Raw genomic sequence first — 18,439 nt, 5'->3', positions numbered from 1 at the left:
AAAAACTTACCTCACCGGCATGAGGTCGAAACCTAATTATTCTCATCCCTTTCGACTCACGAAGCTTCACAATTGGAAAAAATTATCATAAACACTTCTTTCCATGAGAAATAAATGAAAAATGGTGGTGCCTTTATACCTTGTTCAGTGTATAAAGGTTGGCATACACATAGTATGCGTAATAAGAATATGCAGGATTAAAGATGATGTTCCAATCATCAGGTGTTGGCATGTGCTTAGTTGGTCGCCTCTCTGGTTTACTCTCATCGTCCACCAGGTCAAAACCCACAACCTACATAGAAAACACAATCCATATCCTTAATAAGAAAACAGAACACAAAATAATAATGTGAGAAGCCTCAAAACAAAAGACAAAACCTACCTGCTCAAGGAACACATGTAACTGAGGATGAGAATTAGGGTCAACAGTGACTTCAAATAAAGGAAGGAACACATTATCCAGCATATTTTGAAATGAGTTAACAATCCCCATTTCTTTGTAAATATTGTAAAGACGTGGAAGCTGGAAGGAAATACAAATAATAATTAGCACGGACAAAAAATAAATGCCTGATGAGATCACAATCATGCAGTTTAAAGCCTATACAATCAGCTGACATAAACTGTAAAATATAAATGGAATAGGCAAAGAAATAGCAGTAGTATACAAGGTAATTTTTGTTCTATCATGCTTCGGCATCTTAATTAGATTGCAATAAGAAACTCGATGTCCTTTCAGGGATCCCATATGGTTCAAGGTTTTTAATAGATATCCCTCTCAAATAAAACTTGTGTGTTGCAGGCAGTAGCATAAAGACAGACAGATTTAGCTAGAATCCCCAAATTGTGAGTTCATACTAGATGATTTACAAGTTTTCTTCTAAGGGTATGGTACTTTTGAAGAGCATTTTTTGAAACCAAGCCATCAGTTCTGACATGGAGTCACGTTCTTCTCTGTTGAAACATTACACACCCCTTATCAAAGGTTAGATTTCAGCATCTGCCATACATAATTGACAAGGCATTGTGTAACAGATCACAGACTGTATCAGAAACAAGATGGAAAAGATCCAGACCCTCCATGAATGATACATTTAGGGGACAGCAGTCAAATCTATGTTACAAGACTTCACATATTATTCCCCATGATCCATGCTACCATGTACCCCATTTTTAAGGCATAGGAGTTCATGGATTTAGGTCAATTCCTCCACATAACATTTTGGTATACAACAGGTAAGCCAACAAAAGTTATGATGCACTTTAAAAGGATCGCCAGTCTTGCACTCTTGAATGTGAATTGTCAAGTCTCTAACTATGCGTTTGGAAAAATATGATACACTACACCATGTTGACAGTTGCAGTTTTAGTTTTAAATCCATGACTTTTTTATTCCAAGTATATATCCATAAATGATCTTTTTTCAGTAATTTTATTCTCATTTTTCAGATCCTTACAAATGCAGTTTTTGGAACATAAATATCAATTATGCAAGTTCCACACATTGAAAACCCCTTGATCCGTAGGATTCTCATCCTTGTTCCATAAACATAGCTAGGTAAAAGAATATATTCATCCAGAGAAAAGACGGAAAAACACTATTAGTAGAATTTGATGTACAATGCACATTCACCATACTACCTGGATAAGCCAAATCACATTTTCACTGTACAATTCGTTATTGACAAACCAGCTGGCAAGTTGATCCCACTCACTTTGTTTTCTGCCATAAATAGATATCCGATACTCTGCCATCTATAAATAATTACAAAGATAAAAAATGTTATCTTGTCTTTTAGAACATAAATCCAAAATAAATGTAAATAAAAATGAAAGTAACTAAAGAATCTTGTTATTTTACACGTACAATTCTCAAGTCAGATAGAAAAAGAAAAAATCTTCAAATGATCTCTAGCATAGGACAGTCCAAAATGGAACGATCTCCAAAGAAAGCAATGAAAGCACAGTGATGCCTTTATTTGTCAAAGGCAAGGCTGGTGAGATCATTGTCCATGAGACCAGAGCCTGTACATGACAAACTCCTATTGCCCAATCTATTTAACCGCTTTGCAATTTCCTTATCGGGAGATGGAAACATATTATCAGAATGGGTGGACAATGTATGTGGTTAATAACGATGCAGATAAGGGGAAGACCAACTCTCCATCAACGGAAGACTACCACGATCACAATGTCATTGTCTAGCATGCCTAAAATGAGAGAAAAGAGACAGTCTGCATGAAACCTCCTCATAAGATGAAAGATCTACTTCTATTTGTCAAACTGGGCAGCGCCAGGAAGAATGTTGTCCAAAAGTAGCATTTCTCTTACAGTTCACCAGAAAGAAAGAATGATATATCAATGTCTTTTAAGAGGCCAAATGGCACATAACACCAAACAAGAGATTATGTCTTTAAAATGTTATCTCATATTTGAGAACAACAAAGCAAAAATATAGGATAATAAAAAATCTCGTTATCTAAGCTCTGAACCTAGATAGACTGAAACTTCTGCTTGGAAAGATCTCCAACATAAGGCCATTCCAAGATGGAGAAATCTTTGACACAACATTGTGGGTTGATAATGACCAGTTATATGTCAGGGTCATTATCCTGATTATCGTGGCCTATATGTATTATGCACGATACATTGCTATTGCCTGATCTACTGTAACTCCTTTCAAGTGTTCTACTTCAGGCCCCAGTTGGTAGCTCTTGATTGACTTGTAGCCAGAGAGGAGAGAACCACTCTCCTACGGAAGCAGAACAATGTGGATTACACCATCATCCTGTTGCAGTGGAAGCTATGGTACTAAAGCATTGTATAGCTTTCATCATTATGATATTTGTAGCTACAAGAGACTGGCCACTATATTACCTCAAAGCTTTTCATCCAGCTTTATGTAGCTACAAGAGACCAAAGAGTTCAAGTTGCATCTTGAGCCTGATTTTGTATAGTGACAGCCACATACTTCTAATTCCTTGCAATGCAAAAGAGATGTTTGTCATTCATTCTGAGTTGTTAAGTACGAAAGTGGTCATATTTCCTGCTCCTTGAGATGCATGCACGAAGGCCTCCTTTACCACAAAGAACTTCGTCTGATCTGGTACTTGCCTTGTTATTTGTCCATTAAAAAAGCACTTCAGGGACATGAGACAAATACACTTTAGAAACAATCCCTCATTCACCATGACTCCCTTTTTAAACCATTCACTTGACCATCTTTCCACCTTCACCGCAGATGTGTTTCCATTCAATGGGAGATGTGGGTTGAATTAAAATTATTTAGAAAAGAGAATAAGTTGGCTGTCTCTAACAATTAGAGAATATTGCCAAATACTATCAGCATACCAATTAGAGAATACTAACACATCAGCATACCATTTCTGGTGAGAAAACAATCAAATGTTAAATATTGAAGTTACAAATATATGACTCTGATATTTAAAAATTTAAAAAGTATTTTAATGATAATAAACTGTTAAATCCTGCAAGCTCACAGAAAAAAAATTAGGGCCTTTGTTGAAGGCATGCAATGGCATCACTTTAGTTCTACGAAAATGCCTTGCTTAAGGCATGCAGATGTATCATCTTATGCATATTTCATGGAACTATGATTCGCGTGCCACAAAGTATAAATACACCATTTTAATATCTGAAATCACAAGACTATTTTATTACTTTCACTCTAGTTTTTCATCTAAAAGCCACAAACATTAAGATTCATTGTCCAATTAGAAACATAATCACGCAGTGATAAGAATACCTGATACTTGCTTTGTTCCAAATCCTGGAAAACTTGCTTCGTCACCTCAGCCAGAAATCGTCCTACACATGGAGCGCGATTTATCATTATTAAGTGACTATATTGAAGCCAATGCTCCTGCCAGAAAATATTAAATTTTCCTCTGATACTCTACATGCTTCTTACTTCAATTGTACATATTATTTCTTATTTACAATGCATAATCTCAGAAGGGTGGTCTATTGTTCTCCAACCTTTTAGGCAAATAATATCCATAGGAAACGACAGGGAGTACAAAATTATAATTTTTTTATGAAATAGAAGGGAGGTACCATTGCTTCTTCAAACACGGGTTTGGCCCACTATGCAAGGTAACGGAATATTCAAGACTGAGAGTGCTTTGAACTTGAGGCATAGAGACAAGTTGCTGAAGGACAAGAATGTAACCATAACAGCTCGTCAACAGAGACGCATCACAACTTTCTTAGCTCCGTCACTCATACAAATCAAGCAATGGCTATACAAGTGGGTTTCAACCATGACACTCAAAAGGGGTTACAATAGGTCAGGAAATAGCAACGTGTCGTGCACATAGGACACAACTGTCATCGACAAATAAAGTACATTATCACCTGGCAAGGGTCTTCCTTCACTTCAGAGTTCTCTCCATCTTGGAGAGGACGATGTTTTGAAGGCATAAGTTTCATTCTATCTAAGTTCAGAATCTTAAGTGCTTAGTTAACTAGATTCTATAGCACACTATATTTAGCTAGATTTACTTTGGTTTGTTGTTCTAAAATAGAAGACTACATTTTAAGATGTAATCTCTTGTTATATCTCGCAAGCCATTTTGGACTTCTAAAAGATGTTAATATATCATTCTTTCTTCTTTCTCACATACACAATAAATGCTCAAATTCATGAACTTATGTATCACACCTACCTCTGTTTAATTTATCAAGAACATATATCACGTACATATTTGGATCAACCCACAAAGAATCACACAAAAACGTGCATGATTTTCACTTTAGTGCTTATTAATCATTATCAGAACAATAGTTCACAAGATCTGATCCAACGAATTTGGAAACACACCTTGAATAAGATTATCTTGCTTCAAGAAAATTTCTCGGAGTCTACTTTGACCACATGGATTATATTTTAGATTGAATTTATCAAATCTATGGAATGTGTTCTTATCAGCATGTACATCTAATAGATCCACGTTCAGGTCGTACCTAAACCCTCAAACAAGAAATCTATAATCAGTATTTAGAACAAAACATAATGTGTGCAGGTAAAACACAAATGGCAGATTCAGCAAATAATTGTAAATGCAAAAGCTTAACGTTTACCCAGTCAAATCTAAGCTGAGAAAAACTTCTTTGAGGGTCAAATATTTTCCATCTCGAAAGATGACAACCTGAGAAAAGGTATACAAATCCATCAATCTTTATGGATTTACAAATCGACAATCACAACGTACAAAATAAAATTTATATATGCAAACATAATGCAGACACATATGCAAAAAATAAAATAAGGTGAATTTCACATCTGATGAAAAGCAGCAGCAACATAGACTACTTATTTGGAGAATACAACATTTAAGTAGGAAAAGGCTTTCTTTATATTAAGTGTATGAAAAAAAATAAGAATTGCCAAATGGCATAATTTTGATGCTTGTACAAAAGCAATAATACAAGGACCATGGCTATGGAATTACAATGAATGCTGAGCGGAACCATCCAAAATGAACCACTATGCGTAAGTGTACTGCCAAAAAATGTCTTAAAGAGATCAATCAAAGAAAGGGCCTCTAGAGTATCCTGTCATTGTGAGCATAAATAAATGTACACCCAATATACATTGTAATTAGAGAATGCCACCCAATAGATATATATCCAGTGTGCAAGCCAGCACACAAAGAAAAAGACTAGGGTCCACGCACATGCTACATGCAGGACATGGCCCACTCTGTCTCCTAGGTACAACTTGGTAGGCCAACATGCACAGTTTGCCATTGAAAATAAAATATTTAGCAACTTATATTGAGAGACCAAATGAAGGTTCAAAAGATACTAAGAATAACATGATGAAGTCCATGCAGCTAATGTCATAACTGCTGATAAATCTATCCTAATGGACCCTAATGACTGCATTTCTTCATTCCTCAGCTCCTTGTAATACATACTACCAATAACTAAAGCTGAATCAATGAGTCGGCACACGCCCAACCAAAAGTAAGTGGTATAAGAGAGATAGTTATGTTACTTGTGCACGTACAATGAAAAGAGATTGGAGAGATTAGTGACTGAGAATTTCAATGTTTGAAGACATCTGTAACTCATGGAAGGAACCCTTGATAAAAGTTAAAACTATATTCAGCTTTTGCAAGGAGATATGTGAATAACACCTGTCCTTTCAATTAAAGAAGATATCAAGAAATTCTGCCATTCATTTCCCTTACCTCATCTGGTTCTTTCCTTAATTTTGATTTGATGAATCGTAGCAAGTGTTTTTGATTCATGCATGCAGAATGGTGAACGTGTGTATCAACTTTACGGACATTGTAAAAGTCCCTATGGGGGGCACTCTTTTGAGCTAGAAACTCACGATCAGCATTCAGCATTAGATGTAGACTGAACTTCTGTTGTTTCAAGATAAAGAATAGGTATTAGGATGAGTTAGACTTCAATTTTGTATACAAAATATAGATCTTAATACCTGCTCCAACAAACGGAGGCGATGATGACAGAGAGTGCGAACATTTCCAAGTGCTACTATCTTCAATATCCGATGCATATCAGTAAAGAATTCTGTAGCACAAAGAACTGGGAAAAGTTCTTCTGTGGCTGAAACAAAATTATTGATCATGTTAGTGAACATCAGATATTAGATCCCACGAATAAGAAATTTACATAGATTCGAAGGAAGCAGATGATTGTAACTTTTGTACTCAGAAATTATTGACAATGAACCTTGCCAAACCAAGTTTCTAATTACATTAAACCAAATACATAATTAAGCATCTTCATCGGACAGTACGCTCCTCCAATTACCTAGGCCACTTTCATAACCACAGTAGGATGCTTTTGCATAGGACAGACCACCAGGCAAACTCAACAGAAGCACAAGCCTCTCAGAAGGAGCTTCTTTTATAGACATCTGGACTCGGCAGATTAGTGTTCTTAGTGTGGGTTAAATCATGATCAGGAGGAGAATCATATGTATACAATCTATCTCAAAAGACTTCTATATCCCAGCATCTTTTCATGACTAGGCAGATGCAACAAGACATTGTGTTACATGTCAACCATTGCAATCTCTTTACGAATTAGAAGGTTGCCTTCTATTTTTTAATGGATCCCATGCACAATGCTTCGATGGCCCTCAGTGCTTTTACTTTTCCTTCAAATTTGGATTCACGTACCTATGTAGAGAAGGCAATGTAGAAATCCTGGATGCAACATACAGGGATGTGATGAGTTTCTCTTTACATGTAATATAGGATCAGTTTGAAATTTTGTTGTGCCTTCTTGCCATTCATGTTTCACGCATGTAAGCCTTGATATTTTTATTTACTCTACAGATCATTAGAAAAGCAGATTGACACTATCAGATGTGCAAGACGTGAGACGAGGTAACAATAATTTATATATTACACTTGAATTAATAGCATGATAACTCGTGCTCCAAGATTTGAAAAGAATTGTGTATTTTTTTCTAGTACAGTAAGTTACTGCTTCTAGACATTTTAATGTGCTTTCTTGCCATCTTACAAGACTATTTTTACATACAGATGTTTTCTAGGCTGAAGATAATTAAAAACATATCTACAAATTCAGAAGCCCATATTTGTACCTTCTTCATCAGCAAACACATGAACAACTCCATCTACCATTCGAAATACATGCTGCAAAGGAAATCCTCAATAAGAGAACTATTCTTAGTACTTGACTACATAGCAGAAGATGAAAATACAGAGAAAGCAAAGTAATACCTTGGATGCTGGTTCTTGCTCATAGTGAAAAGGATCTGGGTTTGGCTTAGGAGTGCTTGGATCAGTAATTGTTTCTATATGCCAAGGTGCCACTTGCTCCCTGAATACGTATTTCTTACGAAGTTCCAGACAATCCTGCAGCATCATGCACACCTCCTCCTCTTCTTGTGATGGAGCCTCTGTAACCATTTTTTTAACATGAGAAGCTAAAAAGTATGAATTCAGGCTTTTTAAAAGGAGTAACCCTATACATCAAATTAAGTTCTTCAACTTTTAAGGTACATGTGAACTCTCTTCCCCCATTTTACAACTTTTCAGCTGACTCCATCTGCGTTGATACCACTGCTTGATACCACTGCTTAGCTGAATGAAGGAGAACAGCAAGCAAATTAGCCAAAAGCTCAACGAAGTTCAGTCCAAAAGAAAACAATACAATATCATTTTGTGTAATTATTAGATGAAAGGGCAGAAATAAGACATCATAGAAACACGAAAAATATGTAAACAAAAAATATAATGTCATAGACAGACTCATCATATGAAAACCAAGCACTTAAGATCAATACGATTCCCAGGTTTATATTTTTATCTGATAAACCAATCGAAAACCAGCACATATACAAACAAATCTGTACATTGATTCTTATTCTGAAAACAAATGGTGCACATCATATCTGCCACGCCTAACACGGTAACAATATTATCTCATAAATATTATGAGCCAACTTAATTTCCTTGTAGACCAAACAAAAACCAGCAAATATACAAACAAGTCTGTACATTGACTCTAATTCTGAAAACAAGTGGTGCACATCATATCTATCACGCCTAGCACAATAACAATATTATCTCATAAGTATTATGAGCCAACTATACCAAAAGAACACTTAAATGATTGTATTTTGCATATGTACCTCCAAAATTACCCCTCCAAACATGGCTATGCAAGAGCTAATATATGACAAGCAGACTCTCTTCTTATATCTATTTATTGACTTTCTTTACTTTTCAAATTTGAGAGAAGGAACTTTGTAATAGATGTACAAAAAGTCCACCAGAATTGACCTTTTGCCTAATTTTGAAGGTTTTCCAAAAGCAATATACACAAATGCAACAACCAGGATTTCTCAAATGTGGCGACAGATCTGGAAGTGCCAGTACGAGCATCTGTAGAAGCATTCCATACACTCTTTCTCCTTGATATTTCAAATTTCATCTGTTCTATTTTGACCCTAGAGCTGTACATGGATATATATTTATACAACCCCCCCATATATTCATAGTACATATATGATCGTTTATAGCTATATTCCTACACTGAAAGGTGTCTATATATCCTACATACTCAAATACAGATTTATGATATACACAAATATGTAAATAGATTCTATGCATAGTTACCAACACTCTGGGACACGAGGGAAACAAAAATAGAATTAAACATACCGATTGGTGTGATCTCTAACCGAACAAAGGTTTCTTGCTCTGGTTCTTTTCTAAGAATGTCAGCAGCCACGGGATCAGGCGCACCATGAAGCTCTCCAGGAATGCTGTGCGACCTTATCATCAGTTTATCTCCACCTCCATTTGCAAGTTCCTTAAGAGCAACTGAAGATAATGAACCTTTTACACCATCTTCCTGTTTCAGATATTTATTCCAATAACAATCACTTCCATTGACACCTTTCAACTATCTTAGTAGAAGTAAATGGTTCAATGAGTTTACATGTACGTCAATACCTTTCTTGGAACTGTTGCATCTATTCCATGCCCATTACCATTAACATCATCCTCGTACTCGTGCTCATCATTGTCACTCAGAGCCTCCTCACCTTCAGAACTTTCCCTGCTTTCAAATGTACTTCCAGCAGCTGGTGATTTTGGAGTTGTTGGCCTTAAAATAGAGTTTGTTAAAGGCGTTGATTTCCTTGTTGGACTCTTCAATTGACTATTAACACCTGAAATTTTATTGTTTCTGTAAGCTGAACCTTCTTAGATCCAATTAAAGGTATGCCAACTAAATATATATATCCATCAAAGTTATTTGACCAAACCTTCCTTGTGTGTATGAACTCTCGGAAGTCCAGATTGAATAGATTTTATGTCTGACTCCGATTTGGAAAAACCTCGTGACTTTGATCCATCATATGCATTACCTTGGTGTAAATTCTCTGCAACAGATGCAGAGCTATGATCCCTGCTGTAAGAGGAGCTTCTAACACGCCAGCCTTGAGATGGAGAAGGTGCACGACCACCAGTATTCTTTGTTGACCGACGACTTTTTTTTTCATCAGAGACATCATTTGTGGCAGGAAGAGTATAGGGGCCATCCAGCAAGCGGTCAATAGCCCTCTTATGAAGCCAAAATGCAGACACAGCAACAACACTTGCACTTATAAAAGCTGTTGCAGCTAATGCAGCCCATTGTGATACTTTCGATGATGTTTCCATATTGTTGGTCACCTGAATCCTCTACGTAGTTGATGACCTTGAAACTTGGGCAAAGGCAGTCTGGCCTCATACAATAAAGCCACTTTAAGTTTAAGTATCAATATCATATAAGAACAATTAAAAACTTTAAACCCTATTTTCTGTTTTGATCGCCTGAATCCATTTTTGGATACCTCACAAAATTCTCTGGCATGCGCCTAATACATAGACACATACAACTATTTTAATTATAGAATTTGGATATTCACACTTTTTTATTTGATAGTCAATGAAGTACAAAGCCAGCATGACGTATAGTGATCATCAAGGAATTTTATGCAGCCTGAAGTAGAGTGCAATAGAGATTTTGTGCCATATGTCTGCCCTGGCCTCTGAGGATGTTAACTTTCGTTGTTGCTTTTCTTGTCTTCCCTTCACTTCTTTCCAAGTAATTTGGCATACATATCCTATCAAACGATCGATGGTCACATACAATTACACAACCAGCAATATCAACTGCTCAAAAGTGAAAACGACAATCATTGATAGATGTGACAAACTTTGCCTAATGGAAACACAATATGCCAACGCAACATTCAGGAACAAAATGAAATAAGAAAGACAAAAGCAAACTAAAACATTTATTGCTGCTTTGTGGATTTCTGAAAAGCCTTTGACATTATACCACCTGCTTGACTCATGCAGTGGCTAGAAGCCCTTGGTGTTCCCATAGATATGCAATGGGGAATCGATGCACTTTATAAATCCCTGTCAGGAAAAGTGCAATCTCTCAATGGATTGTCAGAGGCTGTGGCTAGCGCAATTAGAATAAAAGAAGGATGCCCACTACCACCCACTCTCTTTGGTATCTATATAGATGAGGTATCGCATTACATAGAGAGATTTGGCAGTTCGGGAGCACGATTAGCGGGCAATAGGCATACAGATATTACTATAAGTTGATGAGATTGTGCTGATGATTGCCCGCATGGTAAGGAACAAAGCATTTGTGCCCCATGATATAATTCATGGCAGAGATGGAAGCAGCCCCAATAATCACCAAGACATTATTCCAATCGGTGACCAATATCCAACGGATTTGGAAGCTCCCTAACAAAGATAGTCAAGTTGGCACTTACATAATTAAAACAACTCCCAAAACACAGAGATAACCATTGTTGGTATGCTGAAAAACAACAATGGTTTGCGTCACATGGCATAAGCAAAAATGCAGTACCCCCATTCTAATATAGCTCAGATTTTCACCATCTGATCATCACCAAAGTGGAAAAGAATATAGTGATCCCAACCAATACTATCAAATTGGATGACGGAAGGACATGGATCAGTGCCACAACATTTCTTGGTAGAAAGATGTCCTAGTATGAGGCACACTTTTTCCACATCATAGGATGGATTTAATGAGGCCCTCCTATGTGGATATACATCTATCACATGCACTCCACAATGTGATAGGGTAGTTGCAGAACTTTTCATATTAGTTAGAGATTGATCTGTACACACGCCTCTAGGAGAAAGAATCTGCCAATTGTGTCATCAGGGAGTGCAATTTGAAGAAGGCTATGTTTACCACTGTACTATTTTTTATGAAATAATAGATAGATACCAGTGCCTCTTTAATCAACATTTTGGCCCCACGACACGATCTAATGGAATATTTGACCGACAACGCTTGGGAGTATTCTTGCTAGAACTCAAGAGACGCAAGTAAAAGTTGTTCAAGAACACTAATAACACAACCAGGAGACATGTGAATGGAAGTAAACTCGTCGGCTGAAATCGTGATAAATGTGGAACAATTATACATGAAAGAGGAAACACCCATGACTGACAGGGTTCCCTTAATTCACAAGTAACAAAATGCATGAAAAAAAAATTGAAATGGCAAGACTGCATATATACTTTACTGATAGTCAGAAATGCTCAAATAGACTGGCCCAATGACTAAAGAGCAGGCACATGCATTACTAAGTCAGACCATAATACAAGGTTTTCTTCAAGATTGGCAAGATAAGTGGATGAAATCATTATGCAAAGGAGGAGTAGAAATCAGCTCACCAATCACATGGTTATGGTCCAGTTATACAAGAAAATAAGATGCCAGTTGAAGACAGATAAAGGTTTTCTTTAGAGATTTCATGAAAACTATGGAGCCAAGCAAGAATGTCCACTGTCATCCACTCTATTCGTTATATGCATTGACCAACTGGAAGCGTTAATTCAAGAAAGGATAATAGAACATGAGGCAAAAATAGTCATTGGGCATTTCAAAGTACTGCTTCTTATTTATGTAGACTGTTGTATGAGACTGCAAAAGCTTTTAGATCATAGCATTCGTAGGAGTCAACATGGCTAAGGCCAAAGACACGGTGGTAAGCATTGTTAAATCTGAAAACCAGCAGCCAGCAGTGGAACAGTTCATAATTTCAAATACCTTAAGAGTTCACATACCCTAGCCAACATACTGGGAGCAAGTGTCGAACTAGGAGAACGGAGGCTTGGATAGCTCAATACTATATGTTTGAGAAATGTTTGCCACTTGATCACAGTCTAAAGTTGGGAGATTACAGAACTATTAATCAATCCATGCGCAGTGCAACATCTGCTTTATGGAATTGGCATTTGGGGAGGCAGTATTTCAACAAGCTCAAGGAGGAATAGAGAAAATAAATAAAAAATCTACTATATCATTTCAGGGCTAAGGGCACAACCCTATACTCCATAATGCTCCTAGAAACTAAGTGACATGCCCATCAAAGAGTTTACAAGTAGATATTGAAAATTAAGGACAATGCCTTGAACTCGTCTCCCAAGACTGCATGCAAATTTGGATGCTTACCACAGAAAACCCATAAAGCAATTTCTTTGGTTCAGCTGGAATCAAGAACTCCGGAAATGATTTGCAAGAAGGCACAAGAAGACATATTGAAACATATTTGGATGTGAATGTGAAGAAAAAGAAAGGGACAGGAGAACATGAGTTCGTCTTTTATTCAGCCGCACTGGAAGTCAAGTTATATCTAAGCTTGAGTACTATTGCGGCCATGTTAACGCTTGGTATTGAGAAAATTACCAAAGAAAAGTAGTCAAGGCCCACAATGACATCAGATACCATGCCCAATTGAGCAAGATGTGGTGTCATACTGATGCATGCATGCTCGCACGCATTTAAAATAGAAACTGGGGGTTGGCTGAAAATTGAGCAGAAAAGGACAATAAGTGACCTATCAAAAAACAAAAGAACTTGTCATTTCAAAATGGTTTACATGTGATGACATCCAGCATGGACTCCACAAATTACTACCATGTTGTGCTGGTCCACGTGACCACAGAACCAAACTCGTGGAAAATCTTAACACTAAAATTCAAAGACAGGTGCGATTTTCACGTAAGTCTTTCGTTTTTCTCTTTGTATTATCCGCTTTAAATTATCCCACCTATAATAGCTGCTGGGGATAGATCTTTGTAGACATTGATGGGTTCAAAAGGACTAGTGGACATTAATATATCATCCTGATCATCATCTCTCTCCCTCCCTCTCTCTCTCTAGCAGCCTCTAATGTCTAATGTCTCTCATACGAAATTGGGGAGTAAATAAGTTACCTTCTTCAGCCGGCTTTGACTTGTGGTGCCGTCCTCTGTCCTTCAAGCGTGGAAGAGAGTGTATACATACAAAAGTCAACTAACGGGGGGCAACCCAAAATCAATGAGCATTCAGCCCTAAATCCAAAGCATCTTCCTTCAATGCCCAAACAACAAAAAAGACAGCGAGAGGGATGAAGAGGATCGTAGAGAGAGAGTGGGGGGGGGGGGCACGCCCAATCCAATAATAAGAAAGCAGGTCACGTAATGTTATGTATATTCGATGGTATCATTTTAGAGGCTCCATAATTTTGTCGTGGTGCAAAGTTCAAAGAAACAACTCTTGGGAGAAAGTGGAGTAGAGCTCATTTTAAATGCATACTTTGTGCTCTTGCCCTAATGGAGAAGCTCCATGGGACCCCATTCATCGCCTACCATCCTATATCTTATCTACTTTTTTCCTCCGCTCACGTGCCCGCTGCAAGACCAATGTATTGTAGACTGTATGTAGTGTTGGTTGGTATGTCAAGATTCTTCTTCATGACTCGATTTCCTTTGCCCATCAAAAGGAGACCTTGCATTCAAATGTCCTCTCGTGGATATATAGATAGATAGATAGATGTATATCTGCACACTCTCTTGTCTTGCCTCCTTTTGTATACCATGGTTTCACTCTTGAAGTAAGGTTAAACCTTTTTGTCAATGGTTGGTTGTATCTTTCTAGCTCCCTTGTTTCTTCTTGATACTTCCTTAACCAATGTCGACAAAATCGGATTTTAAGAGTACCTTTCATGTTGGGTGGAGGTGACATATGGGAGATGTCCTTGCTTGGTTTGGAAGTAGTATTGTGTTTGCTCTCTGGTAAGAGACCCTACTCAGACAGAAGTTAATTTGATTAACAATAACTAATCACGGAGTCCACATTCTCAAAATCGTTGACATGATGTAGCTCCTCGCACGTGTAATTGTTGGATCCTTTTGAATATTAGAAATGAGTTATCGTCAACTTCTTCTAACTCATTGGTATTGTTTGTACCTACGAAATCTATTTGTCAATTGATATACATTATCTTTATATAGTTGCAACATTGTTCGTGTGTGTGTGACGATAACAAATTGACAATGAAGGTTTGTCACACCATATGCCATTTCCATGTTCTACTAGTAAGAAGTTCACGACTGCTTGAGCAAAAATCTTTTGTCACAATTTTTACATCTTGTGATGTTAAGTTCACTAATCCATTTTTAGGTACCCTTATGATCTCCCATGTTGTTGATTTACTTGGACATCAACATGCACTCGTCTTGTATAATATTATGCGGAGGATGTTCATTCTCTTTGATTTTCTCTATTGTTGTCATGTATTTGATGTGATTCAATCTTTGAATGTTTTGGAGTTGCAAAAATTGTTAAATCAGCCTAAATACATAAATTACTAATCGTCGCAAACTTTTCATGAAGACAATTATTACGATAATTTTAATCCTAACCCCCTACAATGGTGTGATTAATATCCCTTACTTTTTTTTATGTTTATGAGATGGAAAGATCGTCATGTTAGTATGCCATCGTATATGATTTCACCCATCATGAAAATTCGTTTGCACTAGGAATGATACCCTGAGCGTTGACAATATGACGCATATGCTAAGGAATATTGCGAATACAAAAAGATAGCATGAATGCTACACAATATTTATGTCTACATCAAAGGTATACATGAAGTGCTGACAAAAGTAAAAGTGAAGTCATATGATTGGAATTATTATCATGTTGATAAAGCTACTTCTTTTTTCCTTTTTTTTCAAAAAAAAGATAGTACATTAGTATTAGAACCCGCCATAAGGTTAAACATGCAAAATATCCACAGGTTCCCTATATTTTTCTAATTTCTAACCATCGGCTTAAATAAATACTTTAGTGTTGAGTAAAACCCCTCCACCTTATAAAAAAACCGTCTATAAAATATACCTATGTCCTAGATGGCATGAAACTCCAAATGCTTAAGCTCCGCTTGGTGCATATTACCTTTTATACTATCCAACAACCCTCTGAGATTATGCACAATCTCTATCCAAATTCCCGAAATTATTTGGGTAGGTCTTTCAATCACATTTTGAAATCCCTTCAAATATCGAGTCTTCCAAATATACCAAATTGTAATATTACTTACCAATTGCCATATTTGAGGTTTATTGGTTTGTATTTGTGGATTCAAAGGGATCAATTTTTTTTTCCATCAAACCATGTCTCATCACAACAACATCTGCAATCTCCTCCTGTTCATATACCATAGGTTTATCATGTACCACCGCCCATAATACTGCACCCCATGTATACACTGCTCTAGGATATACTGGAGTTAATAAATTTATGATTCGTTTCCATATGTCCATAGCAAAACCACAATTCCACAAACAATGTTTAGGGGTCTCTATTAAATCCATACAAAAAGGGCACATCTTGTCTACATTTCCTTTTTGCCACCCATTAACTGGTATAGCTTTATGAACCAACAACCATAAAAAACAAACAAATTTTCTACTCATCTTTATACCCCATAGCCATTTCCAAAATTGTTTGAGATGTTGTGGAGAAAGTCCATTTCGTCTCTAAACAACATTTGCAGTTGGGTCTTGTTAGAGACAAAGTCGTCTATGCGGAAGATCAAGAAGCATTCGTTTCTTCTCTGTACCTGCGTATGACTGTTTCTAGGTCGTTGCACAGAGAGAGAGAGAGAGAGAGACAAAATACTCTTTATTTCATAAAGCAAATAATACAACAACCAACCTTACAAAAGGGTTACAAGGTCACTATATATAGTGACCGACTTAGGGCAACTACCCTTTATGCTAATTACACAAATGGCCCAAACTTGAGCTATACAAAGGGATAGTGTGAATACGTCCATTATACACTTGTATTCGACACTCCCCCGTAATGGGCGTATACATGGGTTATCTAAGATTACAGGTATAAACCTAGGTTCTCGGACATATCAGTTTTTGTTCGAGTCGGCAGGGTCCGAAGGCAGAAGACCGAACTGGTCGGGTCGGAAGAGTTGAAGCCGATCATTAAGGAACTGATGTCGGTTGTCGGAGACCATCCTGCGCTGTGTCCGGCTCTAACCGGACTGGTTTGTCGTTACGCCCATCTGATGCCGAAGGGACCGAAAGCGGTCTGCCGAAAGACACTTGGTCATTCCATCTGCGACATTGTCGGTTGTGGATATTTTCTCTAGACCGATTTTCCCTGAAATGACGCAGTCCCGAACGAAGTGATATCGAACGTCGATATGTTTGGAGGCGTTGTGGTGAACCGGATTTTTCGACAAGGCAACAGCACCTTGACTGTCGCTGTAGACAACTGGAGCCGAGTCATGGTCGACTTGTCGGAACGTGTGCGCCAGCCGACCGAGCCACAAAGCTTCTTTTGCTGCGTCGGACGCAGCTACATATTCTGCTTCGGTCGTTGAGGTCGTTGTGCACTCCTGAAGTTTCGACTTCCACGAGATTGCTCCATTGCCGAATTTGAAGCAGTATCCGGTTGTTGATTTCCGACTGTCTATACAGCCGGCGAAGTCCGAGTCGGTGTAACCGACTACGCCTGAGGTTCGGTTCGGACCGAAAAGAATGCCGTGGTCTTTTGTGCCAGCCAGATATCTGAACACATGCTTGACTGCGTTCCAATGCGATCGGCCGGGATTGTGCATAAATCTGCTAACGACTCCTACAGCGTGAGAAATATCAGGCCGTGTCGCGACCATTAGGTACATAAGGGAGCCGACTGCCGGTGCATACGGTACCGACTTCATATCTTCCCCCTCCGGACCGGATGTCGGGCAGTCTCGCTGAGAGAGCCGAAGATTCATAGGGAGCGGGGTTGAAGCAGATTTGGCTGATTGCATGTTGAAGCGTTCCAAGACACGTCGGATATAGTCGGTCTGAGACAGAAAAAGATGTCGTTTATCGCGATGCCGACTAATCTTCATGCCGAGTATGTGTCGTGCCGGACCGAGGTCCTTCATGGCAAACTTCAACCGCAGTTGCCGAATGAGATCGGCAAGTTCGCCCGCGTGGCGTCCAGAAATTAGCATGTCGTCCACGTAAATGATGAGGAAGATGGGTGATCCATCTTGAGCTGTGTTGGTGAAGAGACAATGGTCCTCATCGCTTTTTGAGAAGCCGATCGATTGGATGAAGTCGTCGAACTTCTTGTACCATTGTCGCGGTGCCTGTTTGAGGCCGTATAGACTCTTCCTGAGTCGGCAGACTAGATGTTCTTGGCCAGTTGCCACGAAGCCTTTTGGCTGCTCCATATAAATTTCCTCGTCAAGATCACCATGGAGGAAGGCTGTCTTGACATCTAGCTGAATCAGCTCCAAGTTGTCGGCTGCCACTACGCCGAGTAGAAAACGAAGGGTTGTCATTTTCACCACTGGTGAAAAAATCTCGTCGAAGTCGACGCCATATTCTTGTCGGAAGCCCTTCGCAACTAATCTGGCCTTGTACTTTGGGGTGGTCGAATCAGACGTCTCTTTAAGTCGATAAACCCACTTGCAAGGGAGAGCACGTCGATTCTTAGGTAATTCGACCAGATCCCAAGTCTTGTTTGCCCGAATGGAGTGCATTTCCGACTCCATCGCCAGATGCCA

General features: G+C 38.2%; 1 protein-coding gene across 1 annotated transcript; it reads right to left on the bottom strand.

The window, feature by feature from the left end:
- Positions 1 to 6: 6 nt before the first annotated feature.
- LOC147848637 (AMP deaminase-like) lies at positions 7 to 13,956 on the bottom strand (the record flags this gene model as incomplete). Its single annotated transcript, XM_087338274.1, has 15 exons — positions 13,806 to 13,956; positions 9,806 to 10,262; positions 9,492 to 9,709; positions 9,198 to 9,390; positions 7,752 to 7,930; positions 7,613 to 7,664; positions 6,476 to 6,603; positions 6,219 to 6,398; positions 5,104 to 5,171; positions 4,844 to 4,986; positions 3,767 to 3,828; positions 1,642 to 1,755; positions 383 to 523; positions 140 to 292; positions 7 to 64 (listed from the first exon to the last, which is right to left on the bottom strand). Coding segments are annotated over exons 2-15 (2,086 nt in total), but the record flags the coding sequence as incomplete, so codon positions are not given.
- Positions 13,957 to 18,439: the final 4,483 nt, after the last annotated feature.

This window comes from Azolla caroliniana, unplaced genomic scaffold (genome assembly GCF_043228905.1).
Source record: "Azolla caroliniana isolate FFs.n. ecotype wild unplaced genomic scaffold, voAzoCaro1.0.p SCAF_284, whole genome shotgun sequence".
Taxonomy (NCBI): Eukaryota; Viridiplantae; Streptophyta; class Polypodiopsida; order Salviniales; family Salviniaceae; genus Azolla; species Azolla caroliniana.
The sequence above is the reverse complement of the archived record's forward strand: the minus strand, read 5'-3'. Positions and strand labels throughout refer to the sequence as shown.